The sequence below is a fragment of the Osmerus mordax genome, chromosome 22 (assembly GCF_038355195.1).
Source record: "Osmerus mordax isolate fOsmMor3 chromosome 22, fOsmMor3.pri, whole genome shotgun sequence".
NCBI classification, from domain to species: domain Eukaryota; kingdom Metazoa; phylum Chordata; class Actinopteri; order Osmeriformes; family Osmeridae; genus Osmerus; species Osmerus mordax.
This window is the reverse complement of record NC_090071.1, coordinates 9,019,375-9,041,919: the sequence shown is the minus strand read 5'-3', so window position 1 is coordinate 9,041,919 and position 22,545 is coordinate 9,019,375. Positions and strand designations below refer to the sequence as shown.

At 45.0% G+C, this 22,545-nt stretch overlaps 4 protein-coding genes across 7 annotated transcripts; 1 reads left to right on the top strand and 3 right to left on the bottom strand.

Moving 5' to 3' along the window:
* Positions 1–186: 186 nt before the first annotated feature.
* Positions 187–2,286, bottom strand: cryaa (crystallin, alpha A). Its single transcript, XM_067261053.1, has 3 exons — positions 2,089–2,286; positions 1,256–1,378; positions 187–396 (listed from the first exon to the last, which is right to left on the bottom strand). Exons 1-3 carry the CDS (start codon positions 2,284–2,286, stop codon positions 187–189), a joined length of 531 nt encoding a protein of 176 aa, XP_067117154.1.
* A 1,763-nt stretch (positions 2,287–4,049) lies between these two features.
* cbsa (cystathionine beta-synthase a) lies at positions 4,050–10,916 on the bottom strand. The gene is made up of 15 exons (XM_067261051.1): positions 10,863–10,916; positions 9,322–9,623; positions 8,966–9,072; positions 7,971–8,105; positions 7,774–7,853; positions 7,458–7,662; positions 7,272–7,363; positions 7,048–7,173; positions 6,725–6,809; positions 6,427–6,532; positions 6,082–6,159; positions 5,829–5,963; positions 5,553–5,661; positions 5,388–5,472; positions 4,050–4,859 (listed from the first exon to the last, which is right to left on the bottom strand). Exons 2-15 carry the CDS (start codon positions 9,615–9,617, stop codon positions 4,729–4,731), a joined length of 1,770 nt encoding a protein of 589 aa, XP_067117152.1. The 5' UTR covers positions 9,618–9,623; positions 10,863–10,916; the 3' UTR covers positions 4,050–4,728.
* A 505-nt stretch (positions 10,917–11,421) lies between these two features.
* Positions 11,422–16,444, bottom strand: LOC136966547 (splicing factor U2AF 35 kDa subunit). Of its 3 annotated transcripts, none has more exons than XM_067261050.1 (8): positions 16,387–16,444; positions 15,942–16,029; positions 14,972–15,038; positions 12,874–12,923; positions 12,597–12,695; positions 12,353–12,486; positions 12,042–12,134; positions 11,422–11,867 (listed from the first exon to the last, which is right to left on the bottom strand). In XM_067261050.1, exons 1-8 carry the CDS (start codon positions 16,428–16,430, stop codon positions 11,723–11,725), a joined length of 720 nt encoding a protein of 239 aa, XP_067117151.1. In that variant the 5' UTR covers positions 16,431–16,444; the 3' UTR covers positions 11,422–11,722. The 3 variants fall into 3 exon arrangements, with proteins under 3 accessions (XP_067117151.1, XP_067117149.1, XP_067117150.1); XM_067261048.1 differs by lacking the exon at positions 14,972–15,038 and adding an exon at positions 13,772–13,838; XM_067261049.1 differs by lacking the exons at positions 15,942–16,029; positions 16,387–16,444 and adding an exon at positions 13,772–13,838 and having other exon boundaries at positions 14,972–15,903.
* Positions 14,261–19,922, top strand: LOC136966546 (B- and T-lymphocyte attenuator-like). Of its 2 annotated transcripts, none has more exons than XM_067261047.1 (7): positions 14,261–14,576; positions 17,149–17,248; positions 18,440–18,763; positions 18,862–18,906; positions 19,140–19,265; positions 19,385–19,419; positions 19,509–19,922. In XM_067261047.1, the coding sequence occupies exons 2-7, from the start codon at positions 17,170–17,172 to the stop codon at positions 19,842–19,844; spliced, it is 945 nt and encodes a 314-aa protein (XP_067117148.1). In that variant the 5' UTR covers positions 14,261–14,576; positions 17,149–17,169; the 3' UTR covers positions 19,845–19,922. The 2 variants fall into 2 exon arrangements, with proteins under 2 accessions (XP_067117148.1, XP_067117147.1); XM_067261046.1 differs by having other exon boundaries at positions 17,125–17,248.
* The last annotated feature ends 2,623 nt before the right edge of the window (positions 19,923–22,545 follow it).

Below are 22,545 nucleotides of genomic sequence, written 5' to 3'. Positions count from 1 at the left end.
AGAGGGAGGTGGAGAGAGGAAGGGAGTAGAGTGGAGCCTTGGAGGGGGGGGGGGTAGGGAGGGTGTGCATCCCCACGCCAGGCCCCAGCCGCATGGCTGCTTTGTTTGGAAGAGAAGCCCCTGCATGTGCCCTTTGCCACCCCCCGTGCCCTCGATGGTTCCACCTGGTCGCCGGCTGGCGTCCACTTAGGAGGATGGGGCAGCGTTAGGCTTATCGTCACGGGTGACTGGGATGTTGCGGTCACCGCGGCCAGACTCGTTGCCCCCGCTGACCTTTGGGCCGTTCAGGGACAGGAGGCCATCGGCGGTCAGCGTGCAAGTGATCGCTGATTGGTCCACATTGGAGGGGAGGCGGTAGCGGCGGTGGAACTCACGAGAGATGTAACCATGGTCATCCTGTGAAGGAGGGAAGAGACCGGAAGATTTTCAAGGAGAGAGATGGTGGTCAGGGATTTTGTGTCCGGCTAGAGGTGTCTCGGTCATATACGTTTCAACAGATCCCTCACACTTCTATTGTTTCGTTTTCAGCCGTTGTTTGTTTTGGGAGGCATATTGAACTTCATATACGTAGATTCGCCTAGATTATTTGTAGGCCGAACAAATAAACTCTGGCTTCTCGGAATCTTACGGGTAATGACGCACAGATGACGCAAGAAAAATCCCTATTGTTTTCATCAATGCATCTCTCACTTTTCGTCCCATGAGGAACATGGCATGTTAAAATAAACTAAAACCAGGAACAAATGGCCTACATTGATATGAAGCCAAAAACCTTACCAATAAAGTACTTCAGCATAATTAAAATAGCCTTTGCATTTAGGGCTTGGCAAATGAAATGACCTAATAAATTGCCTCCTGTTGGCTCAAGACTAGACTGCCACAAGCATTTCCCAGATATATGTTTTGTGAGAAGGTTAAGAAAATGTACAGGACCACAGGTTAAAATACATGTTGTGTAAAAAATTTCTATTTAATAGAAGAAATATTTTGGGATTTTTAAATAAACTTGTCATTGCATGTGTATGTCCAGTTGGACTGGGGGATGGTTAGCCCTGGGGCCTGTTCACTGACTTGACAACAAACAGTGTTGACACTGTCTGCTGCTTCTGTTACATCAGCTGCTGCCAAATCATGTCTGTAACTGACAGCTGTCTAGCAATACCCTCTCTCGCTCTCTCTCTATCTCTTCCTCTCTCTCTGTGTCTCTAACACACACACACAAACACACACACACGCACTAAAGGGTGGCGCTCACCTGTCTTTCTCCGTGCTTGCCTTGGATTTCCATGTAGTCATCGGTGATCTTCACGTTGAGCTCATCTGGGGAGAAGTGCTTGACGTCCAGGTGGACGCTGAACTTGTCTCTGTCGGACCTCACCTGGGAAACAGAGAAGGAGATGGAGAGAGGATATGAAAGATTGAGAGAAAGGGCAAAAGGGCGAAACGGCAAATGTCATGGTGGGCAGGAGATTGGGTGTGGATCTGTTGCACAGCCAACAAAATGCCGACATTCAAATGGACAAACAGAAAGCTTTGTGTTGTAGCTGCTCATATACAAGTTAGTTAACTTGTGATTAACTGCAGGTTTCCACTGTTTGAATCCTGCTGCTGCTGTCAAAGAGATGAAATGATTGCTGTCTGTTTGCTATTTGCTGTCACTGCTTTTTGATATTATAGCTTTGCTTTTTAGTGACAGTTTGGTTCACTTTGATTAACTATTCGCAGAGGCTAGCATGAAAACCCACTACCAGATGATTCCCCGTATTGTTTCCATCCTGGATGGACAAGTACATTTTATTCTGTTATGTTATATTTTAGTACAAAATGACTGCAGACCTGCTCGAATGTATACCCCTCAGTTTTTCAACTTTCATCTCCTCCAACTGTAGTCACAACAGTCAAATCTGAGACTAGTTTGAGCAACCTTAAAAACAAGGTCAAAACATACATTTCCTTCAACTGAATCTGAATTTAACATTTACAAGCCAAATGCACTGCATCTTCTCAATGTTTCCCTCTCCCTGAGACCGCCAAAGGCCTATCCTAGTGTGTAGGATGGAGAAGGTGGAGCTACAAAAAGAGCATTACCTCAGAGATGCCAGAGTTGGAGGAATCCATGAAGTTGCGGAAGAGCGACTGTCTGTAGTAGGGGCTGATGGTGGAGGCGGTGTAGGGGAAGAGGTCATAGTCGAACATTCCCTCTCCGAAAAACTGGTCGAAGAGGCGGGCGGGGTAGAGGGAGCCCATAGCGCGTCTGAACCAAGGGTGCTGGATGGCAATATCCATAGTGTCTGACTTGGCTTGGGTCTAGCTGGGCTGGGGCTCAGGCAGGTTCTAGCTGGGCTGCTGGATGGCGGTCGGCACGGCGTCTAGCTCGGTGCGAGGAGGGAGGCGTGTGGCGAAGGTGGCGGAGACAGAGGAGGAGAGGTGAAGGCCGTGAGCGGAGGTCCCAAGTGGCGTGTGTCCTCTCCCCTGCAGCCGCCCTCTCTTTATATACCTGAGGGGCAGAAAAAGGGGCTTTAGAGTAGATCTCTCTGGAATGGCATTATCTCATGGTGGGATGGGCCCAGTCAGCAGAATCCTCGGGGTGCACGCTGACCCTCTCGCCACGCACGCTGGCCCCCCGGCGGGAGGCAGGGGCGCAGCGGGACCCCGTGCCAGCGGCCACCGGACACCGAGGGTCTGCCAAAACAAACCGCGCTGATGAGCGGGATGAAGATAGCGGAGGACGTACTGAGAGAGAGAGAGAGAGAGAGAGAGAGATCAGGACAGAGGGTGGACAGGTGTTTAACAATGCAGGATCGTGTACACACAAGCATAGCATGCAGGGTGCCATTATGACATGACGGTGTTGTTGTGGTTCGATGGCAGTGAGAGAAACAACACCGAAAACTGAGCAGAGTCGACTTGAGGGTGAACGGTTGAAACATCAGAGACCTTGTTTATTTAGTAGAGGTTGTATGTACTATGTAGTAGATGCTGTGCATGATTCCTTTTCAGGACATGATCTAGCTTAGTCTGTATCTATAACGAGGTATGCTGCATTCACGGAAAAGGAGCCCACACCCAAACAGTCTGCGCCACGCCCAGCGCACCACCAGTTCCCATGGCTCTGATCCCGCTCACGGTGACTTCCCGCCGCGACCGCTCACCGCTGCATTAGCTTAATCCCACCAGGCTTTCACCCACCCCAGCACAGAGGCTTACCCAAAGTACCAGCAAGGCCCTTTTCCAGCCCGCAGACCCCAGTGCCAAGACCAACCAGCCTGGCCAGGGGCAAGCCAGCGCTTAGGGGGCATTGTGGGGCTGGTAGAGGGCTTTTGGAGGGGCAGGGGGGGGGTAAAACAGGGGGCCGGACGTAGAAGGGGTTAGGCCCTGGCTGGATTTGAGCCCTGTCAGCATGTTTGGGGGCAGAGTTTTTTTTCTCAATGAGGTGGACAATAGAGGAGTTTGCGCAGGCCTACTACACCAGGGTGCTCACTGAGGGCAGGGACTGACTGGGTAGGGGCTGTGTTTGTCAGCTATGTTTGGTTCATGAGGACTTGAGGACCAATGTTTCTATGATTCTATAGGATGGAGAGACCCCGGAGCAGCAGGGCATTCAAGTCGTTTCATGTCTTCTGTACTGTCTGGTGAATGGGTGGTTCAAAGGCATTTCAGGGCTCTACATTCATGTTACAGCAGACTAAGTACTCCTTAATTACAACAGTGAATGTCTTGACAAACCTTTTCTACACATTCAAGTCAAGGCAGGCCTTAAGTAGTGCCCTATTAATTCTAAAGAATATGCCAGCCTCCAACAAAAAATACTAAATATTGTGTTGAAGTTCATCTGTTGCCAGTCTCTTATCTCCCCCTTGTGGCAATAATGTGTAACTGCTGCAAGACCCAAGTTACAACGATTCCATAATATAAAAGAGACCTTCATGTGGGCATAGATAGTTTGCACAGACTAATGGTTACACCTATCTGAAATATCTCATAGAGCAAGGCTAACAAAGTACAGAGTCATGCAATACCAGCATCAATAAACAAAACATACACACAAATACAACCTAAAAATAATTTAATGATCCCATAATAATCAACATTTATTGACAGTGAATTATAAGACTTTTCTGTGCGATACATTCAGCATTCAATACAGGACAACCTACATGATCTCAATACCCTTGCACCATTTAGTCCTACAGATCACAATACGATAACTTCATCCGAAAAGATCTATAGATGTTCATGTTGAAGTCAGTTAATGTTAACAAGATAGAAGTTTTCGAGGTTTGTTCTTCAAACTCATTAGGTGTATTGTAACTTATACGATATGGCTATATGGTGAATACGATGCAAATCTCATGTAAATAAGAGAATACAGATAGAAAATGGCTAAATTAATCCAATTCACAGTTAAAAGCAGCATAACATACTCTATTGTGTAAACTACAGTCAAGCTTTTTTAATAACCAAAGCTAAGATTCCTATTGGATAAGCCTTCTCTGTATAAAGCTGTATTCTTATAATCCCTACATAACAATAACATTATTGTTATAGGAATCAAAGATTAACTCAGAGAAAGGACAACTAAGACAGGAAAGCAAATGAAGGATAATGACACATCGGTGTTGTTGCTGTTATTGGCTGTTTGGCACTGCCAATAACAGCACTAATGCCTGTGTGTCTGCGAGTGTCTGCATGTGTCCTGTGCAGCGTTCAGGCAGCGCGCACGCCACGTCACAGCTCTTCGGCGCACTCCGACATGGACCTCTCCCTCTTCTCCTGGGCTGTGACGAAGTTGAGCAGGTCGATGGCGGTAACCACGCCGAACACCATCTGCTTCAGACTGGGGGAGCCGTCCGTTAGGTCTGTGGGAGGAAGGAAGGAAGGAGGGAGGGAGAGGCTGAAGGGTGGTGGAGGAGAGAGGCGCCACACTTGGACTCGGAACGCTGAAACCCGAGCCGGCCTGGTGTGACGTCACGTTTGAGGCATTACAGGCATCCGACATCATACCCGCTCAGCCATGCAGAGATGACGCAATATTGTGTCGGCCCGTTGCATAACATTTTGTTGCTGCTGGCTGGAGCCAATGTGGAAACAAACAAACAACGGTGTGTGTGTGTGATTGTTTGCCGAGTTGCCTCCTCCGCCTTACTGGACTACACGGAGGGTGGGGAATGGAACCTGGCCACTCTGCTTAGATCAACGTAATACTATTGGACTATTGAACTCTGATGCTGGTGTTTCACCATGTATACTTGCACAGTGACCTGCTATTACACAACAGCACACATAGCCACATGCACACATGTCCCTGGAACACTCCAGTTTAAATAGAGATGTTTATGTACTCTGGACGGAGAATTCACTCATCCCTTCGAGCGAGAGAGACTCACACTGGATCTGTTCGTGCACCACCAGGGCAAAGTGGTCAGTCTCCAGGATCCTGGACAACTTCCCCAGGTTGTCATTCAGACGAATCTGAAGAGAGGGAGAAAGATTAAAAACATACGTACACCCACACACACACACCAGGACTTATGACGCTTCAAGTGACCGACCTGTTTGAACTGCTTGTAGAGCACCTTGCTGACAGGGTCGGAGGGCTTGACCTTCCCAGCCAGGACAGAGGCCAGCATGTTCCCAAGGGTCACCATGCCCAGGATCAAACTGCAAACACACACACCCACAAACAGTTTGCTCATGTCATCGTACAATGAACACACACCCATGCCAAAGTACACAAGTCCCGGTTGAACTCCACTGGATCAATAAAATACAAAAACAACAAGTCCAGAACGCGTCCCACACGTGATCCCTGATCGCGAGCACCCTACCCAGCCTCGTCCACCACAGGGGCCTGGTCGAACGCCTTCTCCTTCAGGATCTTGATGGTCTTCTGACAGGTGACCGTGGGAAGGACGGTCAGGGGGGCCGACAGGTTCAGACCCTGCAGTTTCAGGTTCCACCACCTGGGAGTGAAACACACACACGTGGTACTTCAATAATGATGTATTACTACATTCGTCACACACTTTTTAGAGGATAAACACATTCTCTGTGTGCACACACACACACACATACACACACCAGGGTTTGGACACCATGATGTGCTCCTCCCTCAGGAAGCCCTTCTGGAACATCCACTTGTCACTCAGGAACTTGGACCTAAGAATAAAGTAAAGAGACACGACACTGGTAAATGCATCATCTCATAGACGAATGGGGCTGCAGATCAGTTGAGACCCGAGATCTGACGCAACAGCTGCAATACCAAACAAGGCCACAGGGGGTCCGCTTAAACGAGTGTGACCCAAGTGAGTATTTGTCACGTCGTACTTCTCATCGCACCACGAAGCAATTTCTGACCCACACGCAAACATACGCAGACAAACACACACAAAAAAACAAACACACGCACACACTGTTCCTCACATGTAGTTGCGGATGGAGTCGGGCAGGATGACCACGCAGCGCTGGCCCTCCTTCAGCTCCCTGGCCATCCTGACCGCCGCGGCCATGGCCGTGCCCGAGCTGCCCCCTGGGGCACGGGAACAGAGACGGCTCAAACACCACTACTCCTCTTCCTCCAGAAACAAACTCCTTTTCACCTTTGAATTCATGTTTATGTGACCAAAATCAGGCTAAGCCAGGTGTTGTGTTAAAGCCCTGGTCAAGGACGGGAGGAGGAGAAGGAGGAGGAGAGGGGGAGGAGAGGGGGAGGAGACCGTACCACACAGCAGCCCCTCGTCTCTGATGAGCATGCGGGACATGTTGAAAGAGTCCTCGTCGTTGGACTTGTACCAGCTGTCCACCACCTGAGGCAAACACACACTGTGAACGTGGATTGTATTGTGTTTGGACAGGTAACAGGTGCTCTCCAGGTACACTGTGTCTCTGGATAAAAGTCGCAGGTGGTGTGTTTTGAGTGGGTGCGGGAGTGAATGAGTGAGTGTGTGAGAAGGAGCGAGTGAGTGTGTGTGAGACAGGATGTGAGTGAGTGTGTGAGAAAGTGAGGTGAAGGAGAGAACGTTTCTGCCAGTATCTGCCACGTACAGATCTGTCCAGCACGGTGGGGATGAAGTCGTATCCGATGCCCTCCACCTCGTAATGGGTCTTATCGGTCTTGTTGAGCTTGTCTGGTTCGGCCAGAATGGAGCCCTCAGGGTCCACACCTACAATCTACGCATACACATTCACACGCTCAGATGCTTGGAAAAAGGAAAACAATACCTCATGTTTCTCAAAATGTATGGAACATTCCGGATTAGGGGCCTCACCTTAATGTTGGGGCATCGCTCCTTCAGTTTGCGGGCGATGCCAGTGATGGTGCCCCCTGTGCCAGCACCTGCCACCAACATGTCCACCTTGCCTGGCGGGTTGTAGACCCGGGAAAAAAAACGCAATAAGCTCCGACACATCAAAACCATGAAAAGGTTTCCCTTCTGCAGAAGCCAACGCCTCACCATCACACTGCTCCAGGATCTCCTCAGCGGTGGTGTCGTAGTGGGCCAGGGGGTTGCTGGGATTGCGGTACTGGTCCAGGATGTGCGAGTTGGGGATCTCGTTTTTCAGACGCCAAGCCACGCCCACATGCGACTCGGGCGAGTCGAAGCGGGCGCTCGTGGGCGTCCGGACGATCTCGGCCCCGAGGGCTCTCAGAACATCCACCTGTGTACCGACACACACACACTCCAAAATGATAAGCTGTCTACTAGTGCACCATTTCAAAGCAGGACATTTACACTAGGGAGTCCTATTTGTCATGAGACAGATGTCAACCTTCTCCATGCTCATCTTCTCAGGCATGACGATGATGCAGCGGTAGCCTTTCACAGCAGAGGCCAAGGCCAGGCCGATCCCTGACACACACACACACACACAGTCAGAGAGCACTGAAATAGCTGAGAAATCACACATTTACTAAGGGTGTATAAACATACACACATATATCTAAACACACACACAGTCCTAGTTACCTGTGTTCCCAGAGGTGGGCTCTATGATGGTGTCTCCAGGTTTAAGGAGGCCCGCCCTCTCCGCATCCTCCACCATGCGGAGACTGATCCTGTCCTTCACACTGCCGCCCGCGTTGAAGTACTCACACTTGGCCACTGTGCGCACGGACACAAAACACACATCAGCAGGCGTACTACGTTAGGAATACAGATATGCTGTATTAGGTCTTGTCCTAAATATACTGTAAAGCTATGTTTTTCACATGTTACTGGTGGGAAATGTCTACTACTCCAATCAGAATCAGAATTCGGTTTATTCGCCATGTATGTTATACAAACACGGAATGTACTGTGGCAGGGAGGTGCAAAACACTAAACATATACGAATCAAACAACTATTACTGCCAAATTTCCCCCCTTCAATAATCCTCCAAATAGGATTATAACATTTTTTCCCCAAAGATCCTTTAATTAAGCTTTAACTACCCGTTCCAGCTCCAAAATCAATTAGGCCTATACATGGTACCATACACAATATCGTTTGGCCTCCAAAATCCACTTCAATGCCAGTTTAAAAAGTTTTAGAGTGAAATCCATTTCACATGAATTCCTAGAGCTAGTTAATCCAAAGACGTTCAAATCACGACTCGTCATGCTAGCCCATGTGTAACAGCTTTGTAGTATGACTACTAGATCGAGACATCTGAGTGTTAAGCAAGAAGGCTTTTGTCTGACTCCACACATGCCCTTTGGATCAAGGCAAGCTTTTATCATTGTGGGATTTCCTTCTAACTTTGAGAGAAAAGAGCAAGCGAGTCACGTAGTTTGCCCTGGAAATAGGCACCGTCTCAAGCTATCCCCATTTTTTTCGATGAAGATCAGAGAAATCACATACAAGAGTGTCCACCTCACTCCCTTAGAAACAGTGCTGCCGTCTCACAGTTCCATTCTACTCCTATCATACAAATAAAATACAGGTAGGGCCATCTGATTGGTTACCATCATGAGGAACTCACAGATTTCACATTTGAGGCCAAAGGTTTTGGGGATCTTGTTGATGCGCACCAGGGGGGTGTCTCCGATCCTGCGCAGTATGTCTGGGAGGATACTGGGGGGGTCAATCCTGGCAGGGGGGCCGAGGGAAAAGGGGACATTACACGGTCAACTCTCAGCACAGAGTTAATGTCAAAGTCATAAATGAACAACCTATGTTTCCACGCAACACATTTTGCGAGCCATTTCTCTTATCTAAAAGATTATGGACGTTCATTTGAGGGGCAAACCAATAGTGTGTTGTGTCAAAAGTGCATTTCAGTTCACGAGAGATAAAAACAAAGGTAAACACATATGGGGGTGGGTAGTCCAGTCGTACTTTGGTGGGTGGGTATGGGGGGAATCGGCGTGCGACACCCCCAGCCTCCAGGTGCACTTGCTGGGAAGGTCAGGGCGGATCCACTTCCTCTCGCCAGCTGCCTTTCCCAAGTTCAGCTGGACGGGCAGTTCCCCGTCCCCTACCTCAGCCATGGAGGACAGAGAGATGGGGCCGTCCAGGACTTTGACACCCTTAACATCACCATTGGTGCGTGCTCGCAGCTTGGCCGCATGAGGACACCCAGGGCCAACGGGAGTCGGCAGGGTGCTTTCTTTGGAAGAGGGAATTGAAGGCATGGTTATCTGGTGTAAGGAAGGTGAAAGACGAAAAGGATAGATTATCAGTTAACTGTGAAGTGATCGTAATTTTACAATTAGCCATTTTTTTTGTTTAAAGCAATTTAATTCAAAATTACAAAAAACTTAAAATACAAACATTCAAAACAATGGGCCAAACATTAATTTTAATTGTCCCAAAAGCTCCTCTCTGCCCAATCATCGGTTTGCAATAAAGTTATTAATAAGGCTATATGAAACCCTTCAACATCATTAGCAGTCAACATGATTTAACAGGAGCGCGCACACACACACACACACAGAGCTACACATACACTATATTAAGGAAGGAGTAACTTGAAGCACTCAAATGGACGTAAAACATTTGGACGCCACGGAGAAAGGTCAAACAAGGAGCCGTCGTGAATATGGACGCCAGAAAGGTCGCTTTCCAAGAAGCTGAATGGAATTCTGGGAGTGGCTGTGTTGGTATCGTTACACACGCACTGTGGCTGGCTAGTGACTCTAGTCAATACTCTGCCTCAACAAGTTACTTTTCCCATAGGGTAAATGGCCATGTGCTATCCCAGCAGATGATTCATTCCATTTGGTTGCAATCTTATGCTTGAGATGACATGAGATGACCCCTGATGAATATAGTGTACAAGACTAAGCAGTTGTTCAGCTGGAGCCTCTTTCCACCCAGAGCAGAAATAATATCCCTGCACATTAGTGGCTTGATTTGAGAAGAGCAAACAAGTGTTTAGTAATACCAAGCCAAGGCTGGCATAAACTGTTTGATAAGACTAAATTACAACACAACCACAAATGAACTAATGCATATGCATGCTGTTTAACATTGAAACGTTCAATCACTGACTGGGAGAGAGCAGCAGGACTTTTAAACTGTAGCCTAAATTAGGCTGTTTCCTACATGCTGAAGGAGAAGTGAATTCATATAAAGAAAATGTATCCATGAGGAACAGCATTAATCTGCCAGGGTATCAAGCATCGTTTCATTGGACCAAAGACATACGGTTAGCTGTCAAGAACTTGAAGCAACTTGCAGGAAAATCACATGGGCTACAGAAGTGACAACGTTGTACGTAGGCTTGATTTGTCCACTTTACAATTGTTTGTTTTGGTAAATGAACGCACTACACTTTGACACAATTAACTTTTATAATTTTCTTTTTACATTGAACTACTTGAAAAATATCTTATAAGACTGGAAGACGCGGAAATCATCCAGTTAAAATGACTTACCTAAATGTGCGACTGAGCCCCAGTGACGAGAGCTGTGGTCCACAGAGTAACCGGACGTTCAAAGGACGAAAACGAAAATTTGTCCCAATCTTTGACAAGATTAAAAAAACGATCGGCCAATTAGCTAGAGAATACGTTAGGTTTCGGCAGCGCTCTGATTGGCTACGGCATGGGCGTCTATTGGTTCTTCCTATCCAACCAAGGGAGAGGAGAAGTCAGGGCAGAAGTTTGAGAGAACAAACGCAATTATGTCAATATGAACTTCTTCTGGTTTACAACGTTGCTGGAATGCCCACATTAGGTACCAGATCATTTACTGAAAACTGGATGCATAAAACACTTACATGAACTAAAAGCATAACATTTCATCATGACTGCACATTCCTGTTTTGATGAGAGCACATATTCCTTTATTGATTTAACATAAGTGGAATTTTAAAAAGCCCTAACTGCTGGCATAACTTTGATAATCTAAAAATCTCAGGAGGAACATATTAGCCAGTTCTATCAAAAAGCAGCAACGAACTCGGACAACATAGCAAAAAGAGATGGGACCGAATACTGAAATCACTACAAAGATGTTTTATTAAGAAAGAAACACACCTGTGTCTTTAAAAAAAGGAAATAAAAGAAAATCGGGCTGCAACATTTAACAATTTTCATCACAGGGCCAAGAGGGATGGGACTGGGAGGATGAAGAGAGAGGAGTGAAGGGATAGATGGAACTGGGAGGATGAAGAGAGAGGAGTGAAGGGATAGATGGGACTGGGAGGATGAAGAGAGAGGACTGAAGGGATAGATGGAACTGGTAGGATGAAAAGAGTGGGAAGGGATAGATGGGACGGATCTTGGCTTTAAATTTAGAATCTTCCAGAACGTTCTCTGTCCCTTGACCTCCGTCTTGCACGGTCCCGTCCACCACCACCACCGCCGCCACCACCCCCACCACGACCACGGTCTCTGGATCGGGAGCGCCTGTCTCGCGAACGCGAGCTGGAGCGGTGCCTGATGGGGGAAAAAATGGAGACAAATGAACTACCAAGGCTGGGATGAAAGCCTGGCACTAATTACTTCTGTACTCTAAGTGCAATAGCCATTATGGTTGGACAGCTGCGAAATACTGCTGGACAAAGTAGTCGTTCAGGCCCAAAATGAAAGAAATCTCCAGAAATTGTGTACCTTTTCCTGCGGCGGCCATACAACTCCCTACGGAGCTCTCGTGATATGGGTTTTAGGTGCATGAAGTTGCAGAAGCCACCCCGCGTGCACTCTCTGTGAACAGACGTTGTAAAGGGTTCAAACTGACGGGCGTGTGAAAAGCTCTCTCGTAGCCAGCTGCCGTCCTTGAAGCGGCATGTTTTTTTTTTTTTACACCCACGTTCACTTGGAACATTCTCATGCTATGCTCAAACACCTTACGGCCCGAGTCTACTTTATAACCATCAGGTAAATGTCAGAATGACAGGGGGTGTGAATGATGGAACACTGACCCCATTTCATACTGGCGACAGCAGGCTTCTCGGAAGTCGGTGACGGGGGACAGCTCTGCGTGGATGGGCTGACCGTTGAACCAGCGGTTGTTCAGGTCCGTCACCGCTTTCTCCGCGTCCTCTTCCCGGCGGAACTGCATGTGTACATGAGAGCACGCGCAACACGCACTAGTCACAACCAGAGGGGTCACATATGGGTCATCGCAAGGGCTTCTAAACACAGCGGTCCTCCCCCAACAGCCACCTTCACATAGACGTTCCCCACTAGGTGGTCACCCAGGTTGTCGCACACGTTCATCTCCTCCACCTCGCCGTACTTCTCCTCCATCTCCGTGAAGACCTCCTGCAGGGACCAGGAGAAAGAGAGAAGACCGTTCATACAGGGAAGAAAAAGAGAGTTCTACTACATTTGAGAGGGATTATATTTACATTTAGACCAAACATCCAGAAATGAAAGCTGTGGAAGGGTGGTGACAGGGCCTTTGATCTGGTTTCGGGGAGGTGTCACAGAGGTCACTCACCTCAAAGAACTCGTCGTAGTGCTCTTGCATCTCCACATCGCTGACAGCACCTGAAAACAGGAAACAGATCAAAACACTGATATAGGACTACATTTACCAAGTATCCTCACACCTTGTGTATGAGCAATGTGGGACAACGACGCCACAATGCTCCACTGAGCTTCTGTTGTCCCCTTATGTTTTACTTTCATTTTTTAAATGTGAAAATGGGCTTTGGCATCAGTTTGACGCAGCACCAGATTGCTTGTGTGACGCATTACTGACTGACATCCACACTTACACAATCAACTATATCCAGCAACAGTACAACACTGCTGAAAAGTCTAATCTGCATGAAACATGTTTACATATGTAACATTGTCGACCCCTAGTGGTTTTGCTACAGTTCATCTTTAGCAATGTAACATTTATTAGCAGGTGAAGAGTATGTATGTTTGTTAATATAAGCTAACTTATCATGAGAAAGGCAATCGAATGCACTGAAAGAACCTAGGCCCATTTGAGCACATCTAGTAAACATCGAGAAGAGGACCTCGGCCAAAACTATTTTCTTGTGCCATTAATCAATATCACTATACGGCAATATATACTGTGAATCCAGCATATTAAAACAACCACAATAGCATACACTGAATCTGGCCAAATTCAATAGAGGTCTTTAAGGTTATTAAAGAATCATCAAAACGTACACATTTGTCCCATCAAATCAAAACACAGGGCAATGGTGGAGCTTCAGAAACAAGGGTTCTGCCTCTACATGTCTAGAGTACGCCTTCTGAACTTGGCAATTTTGTTGCCTGGCAAGGGGGAGACAATTCTGTGTGGGTGGGTATGTGCATGGAGCAATAAAATACGAGCAGTCAATGCCGCAAGGTCCTGCGTATGAGGGGGAACTTACAGTGTAAACCATCGGCAGACTGGGCAGAGTTTTGAGGGTTACGGTAAATGTTCAAGAGGGCAATGGTCTGAAATACAAAACGCAAACGCATGTGATACAAGTCAAGCAGAAATGAGAGGGAGGGTGGGGTGGGGGGGAGAAAAGGTAAGATTAGATTATTGGTAGGGACCCTCAAGTCATAGTCCTAAAACGAGGGGACACATTTGCGTCAGCTACGGGTGTGCGTGTTAACAGTCTAGCTTCGTAGGCTGCGACCTGTCCTACAGCAGTCATCCCCCTCTTGAACTACAGAGCTCTCCTGTGAAGGAAAAATGGCATTGGGTGATCGTCGATGGAGGAAGTCGCTGCAAGAGACCAGACACTGTGGAGAAAACTATAAGTAAATACTGCCACGAAGTCACAGGAAGCTGCAATCACAAGGATCTCAGAGCCAGTTACTTTAGTACGTCAGATTCAGTGAGGTCTGAACTACATCCGTGACCATAAATTCAAATGGACGTCATTTGTGAGGGTGGTTATCTTGAAAATAGTCCAGGCCATGTGGTTTGTATCGACTGGTTCTGATATCCCTGTCAGGAAACAGAAGTGGAAATCAGCAGTGTAGCAGAGGAGTGCCACAGCCATACTCACAGTGGTACCTACCTGGGTGAGAGGCTATGCGTCAGCTCTGCTAGAGAGAGCTCAACCCTAGCGACTGTTCACACTAAAGGAAGACATCCGACTACACTGAGCACTACTTGTACCTACTGTCCTAACGAGGCCGGTCGTATGCTACAGATCACATCGGACAAGTCTGGATTACAAGGTATAAATGGATGTTTTCCAGTTTATGGGTGAGGCCTACCTTTAGAGGAAAGGGATGAGAGGTTGTATAAAACTAAGACTGAATGGTGTCAGTCTTAGACTAAGGAAATGTAATTAAACTGTGAAAGCTAGTCCTGGGCATGTGATAAACCATTGTCAAAGATCTAAAGATTCTATTTTTTGTATTTATTTTTCATGTAGGCTAGGCGTAATCTACTTTAAAATCTGAAAGTAAACTCGTTCCAGTGTGTGAGAGGTAAAAGTTGGCTTTCTTGCTAACAGCGCTGAGGCAATCCCTCACTGCTGAGCTGCAACATGACCTATATTTTGGGGATGGGATGGGGAAAGCAGGAGGGATTTCTGCACCTCTGAGGCTGACAAATCTGTTGGACTTACAGCGAGAGGCGTCGGCCGTCTGTGCACTGTTTTGGGGATTACGGTAGATGTTTTGAATCAAGATGGTCTGCAGAGGGAAGAATAAAAACATGATCAGATCAACTTCCTTAAATGAGATTTAGCTCCCTGTGCATAGTTTTTCAATGAAGAGTTACTATTGCGAATACCTAGCATTTTAAAACTGAATTTAAATGCCTTTTTTTATTTATTATTATTCTTGACAACTATCCGTGAGCTGTTTTTAGTTTGGATAGATAAAGCTAACACCTATGCAGCTGCCTTTAATGACCCTACTACTAAGTGTCTAAGATGTTGAACAGCACTGAGTGATCTAACTAGCCAGTCTCTTCATTCCCAAAAGATGTTCCCAGTAAAGGATGGGTGTTAAGTGTGTCCATGTGTTCTGCAATCCAGTTGGAGACTTGGAGGAACATAATTGTTCTGGATACATGAGGTTTTAGTGCATTCTGTTAAATGCCTAAATGCTTGTAGACATGTTTCATAATCAAATGCTTCTGATGGTCACAATCTAACTCAAAGCAAAACATAAATCCTATTTTTTATTCAACAGAACGTGCAGTATCTCTGAAAAAGAACAAAACACAGGGTTAACAACAACTAGCTGCATTGTCCCCAGCAAGAACTCTGAAATACAAATTATGTACTGAATCCTTCAGCAGACGCTGTTACACAAAGACATACATGAGGTTCATGCAATCCTGATTCCTGTCGAGTGATCCTACAAAGTTACCTTTTTTTTTTTTTTACACAGACACGCGCACCTGCACAGCTTTAGTCTAGCAAGTAAGATAGTTAACCAGGAATGCCAGTTTGCAAACTTTGAATGGCGATAAATGCATTAAAATAAGAACTGATACATAGGTAGATATAATAAACCTTCCTATGCAAAACTGTAAGCCATACTACCTATATGGGACTATCCTCATGCCATTTATGATAAGGGGCTTACCTGGCTGAAAGTTGGTTTGTTGTGCAACCTAGAGCAGCGGTCTCCATGCCTGCACGCTCCAATTTTGAAATAGAATGAACAATTGACCCTAAAAGAAGAGATGTGCGGAAAAGAGAGTGTGCATTTACCGACAATATAACTACCTTAGGAATCATACCAGGACAAATATGAGAAACTTGGCGCAATTTAGCTGGCTCGCTAACAGGGATATAAAAGGTTGGCGCACATGCCACATTGTGTCGCTGGCTGACAGCAGCATTGCAGTTGCTGGCTGTAACGCATTAGCTGGCTAGCATTAGCAATGGCAGCTAATCAGCTGCCCAAAGAGCAAAAAAGACACGTCCATGTGACCCAAAAATCAAAATCAATGATTAAGTGATCACAGTGTACCTAAATGGCTTATCGGTTTACATGGTTACTTGAAATAGATAATAATAAAACTTACTTGTCTTTCTCTGTACCGAAAATGGAGGCCAAGTACTCCGCCATTTTCGGTTCGTCAAACTTATTGTGGTGAACGTCATCGGTGAAACACTGTTGCCGTGTTTTAGGAATGTGTTTTTCGTCAGAAACACTTGAACTTCACATTTCTCACAGGGGCGCTGTTGTATCAGCTTGCCATTACAGTATTGCATCACGGACAAAACAACATTAAACCTTTTTTTAGAAATTTACTGTCATCGACTATATTACTGCAGTTCATGTTCGTTGCTTCTGGGGCCCCTGGTGATTACTGTGACAAATAGTAGCCTAACATAAATAGGCAAGCAATGAGATTGGTAACTTGCCCAATAAATAATATTGCCTATTTTAGACATTGCTGTTTTTCCTCATTCGTCCTACATTCTTTAGATACAACTATAACATTTATGTCTCGTTTTGATGCAAGAACTTCTTGAGATATATCTGATAGATTGTGGTCTATCAGATATATCTGATAGACCACAAGAGGTGATGCTTTGTGATTGTGAGGCAAGGGGAAAGTTGAGACTGGGGAGAGAGGAAGTGAACTGAAGGTATGCAACCCCACATGAGGTGTGTCACTTGGGGAAGTAGTGACAGAAAAAGTAGAACTAAGATTCACATACTACAGTTTTTCTGGTGTGAACGCAAGGATTTTAAGGAAGGTGTCATTCATGGTTTTGCTGAGGCTGTCTCCTTAACACACCTGGACTCTTATTAGGCTAACATCTTTTAATGGAACCAGACCTGCGGACTAGAAGATATCATGAGGCCCAACAAGCTTTGGACCAAGCCACCTCTGTTAATCCTCCTGGCTGTGCATCTGTTCCCCTGGACCATCTACAGTGAGTTAACCAACACACTCTCTCTCTACACACACTCACATACACACGTTGTATAAGTAGGCCTATGTCTGTACACAACTTTCACTAGGCATTGCAATAGTTTTACTCCAGCCAATTGTGTCACCTTCACATAGTCTAAAAACAAAATGTTGTCATCAGAGGGAATCATATTTTAGATGGTAAAGGCATTCTTAGATGTCAGGACTAGCATGCACTAGGCTACATACTGTATACTGACATCCTCCACCCCTGGACAGATACATAGCCTAGATATAATTTAGGTAAAAAGAACAGGGAAATAAACTACCTGTAAAAATGAAACGATTTTCCAAACGTATTCGTCCTGTCAATATAATTTTCTTTCTTACAGTATTTCTCTAAATAATTATACCTTTTTATCTAATTGCAAAGAACAGTGATATTTTCCGTTAATTTTGATTCACAAGTTGAACGTTTTGTTTTGTATAAATAATTCCATTCATTATGCCATATGTCTCGACATATGGCACTTTGAACTAATACAGGTCTCTAATATAGCCATGTGGTTTTCCTGTGTGGTTCAGGGTAGCCCATGTGTCGCCAAGCTACCCAAGATCAGTGGATAGATACAGCATATTGGTCAACTTTATTCACACCATTAGACATGCATGTCTTTGGGATGCCAATCCCTTTGTGATCAGATCATGTGTAGTGCTGCATAGTGCGAGGATCACATGATTTTTGCCATTAGACCAAATTGCTAATAGGACAGGTGATGCTGCATACTTCTTACTTTCCTACAGGGCTATTTTCTCTGTCTCATGCAAATTTCACTCCCACTCAAAAGGAGGAAAAACACCTAATCAGGGTTTAATGCATGTTTTTTGCATGGATGCTTTTACTGAGGGGAAAATATAACGCATTCTTTCTTCTGTCAAAATCACCTAGTTCCAAGTCCTTAGTTTCACTCTTAGTCTTATTCCACTGTACATTCAAGAGATTCATGTTTTTATTGTATATAATGTACTATTCTCCGAATGAGAAGGTTCAATATGTCATCATTTCTGTTGATGGTGTAGACTACCTGACTAACAGTTTAGCCATACATTATTAATCAATTTGATTTGAATTAAAAGAACAAAATCACCTGCTTGGTCAACAACCATCCTAGTATCCTTATCATGTTCATTGTTTTCATTTTATTCTCTCTAGCACAAGAAGCTGAATGTTGGCGAGAGATTAGAGTACATCGGAATACAGTTATGAGCGCTTCATCTGGAGATAACATGTTGATTAAGTGCCCCGTTCACTTCTGCAACGACTCACAACCAGTGGTCTCATGGTGTAAACTGGATTTTTCAAATAACTGCAGTCCTTTAAATCGATCTGCTCAGACTGAAACCCACTGGAATAATTTGACAGGCAACACAGGGATCTCATTTCTAAATTTGACAGATGTATCTACAAACGATACAGGTCAATACAGGTGTCAATATAGATCTGCCGTGAGTCATAACATCAAGATCAGAATCTCAGGTAAGCAGAGTTTCCTGTTCATCTGGTTCTAACAGCATGAATCTAATCTAATCAGCACCACACCTCCCTGTAACTGGGTACAAATTGATGTATTTCAGATAGAGCAGACATCTCCACAGTTGTGTATGAGAAGAATGAAACAAGTAAGACAGAGAAATGTGTGCTTGCTTATATTGACACTGTGGCGGAAAGACAGATCTATGCATATACAGGCAGATTGTATATCTATGAACCACAGTAATTCTACAATATTTCCATATATTTTCAGACAATTATTGTCTGACAATTAAAGCCTATGAAACATGTACATTCAACTCAAAGCTGTTAACCAACATGCGTGTGAAGGCAAACATTCTTTTCTTTTTTCTTTTTACAGCCAGCTCTCCACATCCAAATCCTGAATTAGAGTGGCTTTTGCCTTACATCTACCCTGCGGTGGGGATTTTAGGGCTTGTTGTCGTGGTGATGACTACATCCATCTTATTGATGCGAAGAAGTCGAGGTAAAAATCTCATCATCATAATGTTTTCATATCTAGGATAAATAGGATTGCTCGGAAAAACATTTTGACATTTTGTTTCAGTATATTTGCATTATGTTAAATAGTTACCTGTGTTCCAGGTCGACCAAAGAACACTGATCCAACAGAAAATAAAGTAAGAAGGCCAGTCTTTTGTGTGGTGGTCTTTGGCCACAATTTCCATCTTTGTATAATATTTTCTAACTGATGTTAATCTATTTGCAGTACACGGCTATACCAATGACACAACAAGCATTGCCTGACATCAGCCCCCAGCCCTACCCCAGAGCAAGCCCCCGTCAGCCCGTACCCACCATCTACGACAACGCACCCTCCAGGAGACCCCCCCGCGCCCATGCACCTCCCAGCCGGCCCGCTGCGAATCCCAAGGCCTTACCAGAGGACAGAGACCAGGGCAACAGGAAGCCAGGCGAAAGGGAGAGAGATGAAGAGAGTCTTCTGTACGCTGCACTCGACCACCAGGCTCTTCCTGGGGCCACAGGCCGGCCCCAGAGGCCCCAGGAGGAGTGCTCTGAGTACGCAGCCATCCGTGTACACTGAACACCTGGCCAACACAACATGCTAAGCCACTGACTTAATTCCCTCCGATGCACAGGACTTTCTTCACTTTATGTTGCACAGTTTGCGGTAGATGTCTTTGTACATTCGGGGTTCCTTTTAGATTTTTTTGTTCATTTGTGTACGTATGATGTCGGGTGGTTAATGACATTCCCACTTCCAACAAACAGCACTATCAGTAACATCTGTAAAACTGTGACAAACTTGTTTCTGTTAATCCTCCTGTTTCACCTCAGAAGTGAGAGCTGTCTGACTAATGAAAAGCCGAAGACAGTTTTTTTCTCTGCTTGGTTGGTTATGCTGGGATGTGATCCTGCCTTGCACAAACCCTAACCCACGTGTGCACTTACAGCCACATATCCTGTTTGAAACTTTGAGAGTCTCATCGACGTCTGAGTGCACACATGTTTGCACGTACAATATGTAGAAGATAAATATGATCATGTTAATTTATGTATATTGTGAATGTACTGATCTCAGACCAGTGCACAAACACCTGAACTGCAAACAGTAATCCAAAGGTGCTCTAGATTACTTACTATATCTACAGCTGCGTTACGGTCATTTACAGCAAAGGAGGCAAACCACATATCTACTTGACTTGCCTGGGTGTTACATTAGTGTTATGAGTTATTTCATAACGCTAATTTCAGCTGCGGCAGACTTAGGGGCCAACATTGATGTCAAAGTGGTCTAGTGGTGCTGGCCATCTCACTTCTCCAGAAACTGCTTTCAGGAAATGAGAACTTTCAGTACTCTACAGTACTGTTTTCCCTTAACTTTAAGGGACATTTTAAAACCATACATTGGAAATAGCTTTGAATGAAACTATGCAGTGAATTTCTTTTGTTACTCGTGATTCGTACATCTTTTAGTCTCTCAAAAACTACTATTAGTTTCATGGTGGTTTAGTGGTGGTCTATGCTCTAAAATACCGGAAGTAGGGTTAAAGATAAACCATTAAGAATGTAAACCAAAACCTTTATGTGTTCAGTGTCTAACTAAGTGGATATTTTGGCAGGCATGAAATGCGAAGTTAGACACGGATCACATGGTGGACAAGATTGGTTGTACTCTGTGGTTATGAAAGTGTCCCCCCCACTCTCGCCCACGCACACTGTCACACTTATGGCATAAGTCCGGAAGTACATTACGTAACATTGTACAATGATGTGTATGACATCAGAGAACGGGAACATCACAACAAAATGTATTTGTGAGGGAACTGTGAAAAATCCCCATGCATTTGATTAGCATTTTTCAATGCTATGTACGGGGGACTAACAAGAACCAAACGTTTTCTTACAACAGTGTTCAGTGTTCTTACTAAAGTGTAACACTTTTGACATTTTTGACAGATTTGCCCAATGACTATTTATAAAAACATGGCGTCAGTGTTAGTGTCACCTAAAGCTTACAGTATTAAAGCACACCTCGTAGCATATTGCTTTAGTGGTTTGGAGCAAAGGGAGAACATGCACTTAGTGATGTCAAAGAGTATAGAAGCAATATAAGTTCTTTGGTGATGTGCAGAGCCATCTAGAGGAGAAAAATACACGCAAATGATGTCACAAAGAAAATCGAACATGGATAGGTCCAAACTTCTAAAATGAATATCATGTTGGCGGCAAGTGTTGGAGTCTGTCAGATAAACCTTCCTCTGAGAACAATACATGATTTGCTTTTATAATAACCATAACAGTGGTCAAACACCATAACAATGAGTATTTGCTTTCCTGTCATTGTTATAGTGCCAAATTCTTACGTGTTCTCATTGATAGCGGCGTACTAAAATGAGGGACAAAAGGTAGGAGAAGAGAACCTGTACTGTTAAAAGGCCACCATTTTGACGGGAGCAGCAATGACTGAGCTATTAACACTGAAGATGACTGTATTATGTTCTGAGTAGTAAAATGTAAATAAAGAGGCAAGCAGTGACAATACCAAGACAAACATTCCGTGGTGCGTAGTCTCTTTTATCATTATAACTTAACCTGAGGCAGAAAAGGCTAGTTCACAGTTGCACAGGTGATCATACCACATGTCTGGTTTGGAAGCCATTTGCCACAGTACCCCTTTTCCATATCTAACAAATACCTGAAATGTATGTGTCAGACAAGGAGAGTGTTTACTTTGAGCTATTTTGGAACTTGGAAAGTTTCCACAGAATGGATGGTAGTCATAGACCATTTTAGACTGGTTTTCAACAAGCCAGTAGCCTAGCAGTCACCACTAGCAGTTGAATCACACAAGGCAGAGGTGGGAGGTGGCTGAGAGGAGTTTCAGAGGAGAGATCATGTAGGTCTACCTCCCACTCTTACAAGACCTTTGGGGTGTTAATGTGATTCAAATCACATTAAAAAGGGGGAAAAACTCAAAGAAGCAGACATAAAATCACATTCATTTCCACGGCGCAGTGCAGTAAAATGTTATGTAGACAAGCACACACACACACACACACACACACACACACACACACACACACACACACACACACACACACACACACACACACACACACACACACACACACACACACACACACACACGCTCATTAATGTTGTGGCTTTAAATTGCAACTATTCAGAGTTTTCAAAAAGAAGTTAGCTGGCACCTAGTTAATGAGGAAGTTGTGCCAAAAGTTAGCTGTCTGCAGGATTGGAGTGAAAGAAAAATGTAGATT

Excerpts from the sequence above, each read along its gene's own strand:
- cbsa (XM_067261051.1), bottom strand. The coding sequence starts at position 9,617 with ATGCCTTCAATTCCCTCTTCCAAAGAAAGCACCCTGCCGACTCCCGTT. Across the intron at positions 5,964-6,081 it reads ATCATGGTGTCCAAACCCTG|GTGGTGGAACCTGAAACTGC; the intron begins GTGTGTGTATGT and ends TTTCACTCCCAG. Across the intron at positions 5,662-5,828 it reads CCTGTGGTGGACGAGGCTGG|TTTGATCCTGGGCATGGTGA; the intron begins GTAGGGTGCTCG and ends GTGTGTTTGCAG.
- cryaa (XM_067261053.1), bottom strand. The coding sequence starts at position 2,286 with ATGGATATTGCCATCCAGCACCCTTGGTTCAGACGCGCTATGGGCTCC. Across the intron at positions 1,379-2,088 it reads CCAACTCTGGCATCTCTGAG|GTGAGGTCCGACAGAGACAA; the intron begins GTAATGCTCTTT and ends TCTGTTTCCCAG. Across the intron at positions 397-1,255 it reads GCAAGCACGGAGAAAGACAG|GATGACCATGGTTACATCTC; the intron begins GTGAGCGCCACC and ends CCTCCTTCACAG.
- LOC136966546 (XM_067261047.1), top strand. The coding sequence starts at position 17,170 with ATGAGGCCCAACAAGCTTTGGACCAAGCCACCTCTGTTAATCCTCCTG. Across the intron at positions 18,764-18,861 it reads CATCAAGATCAGAATCTCAG|ATAGAGCAGACATCTCCACA; the intron begins GTAAGCAGAGTT and ends GATGTATTTCAG. Across the intron at positions 19,266-19,384 it reads ATTGATGCGAAGAAGTCGAG|GTCGACCAAAGAACACTGAT; the intron begins GTAAAAATCTCA and ends CCTGTGTTCCAG.
- LOC136966547 (XM_067261050.1), bottom strand. The coding sequence starts at position 16,430 with ATGGCGGAGTACTTGGCCTCCATTTTCGGTACAGAGAAAGACAA. Across the intron at positions 16,030-16,386 it reads TTCGGTACAGAGAAAGACAA|GGTCAATTGTTCATTCTATT; the intron begins GTAAGTTTTATT and ends CTCTTCTTTTAG. Across the intron at positions 12,135-12,352 it reads TGTCGCCAGTATGAAATGGG|AGAGTGCACGCGGGGTGGCT; the intron begins GTCAGTGTTCCA and ends GTCTGTTCACAG.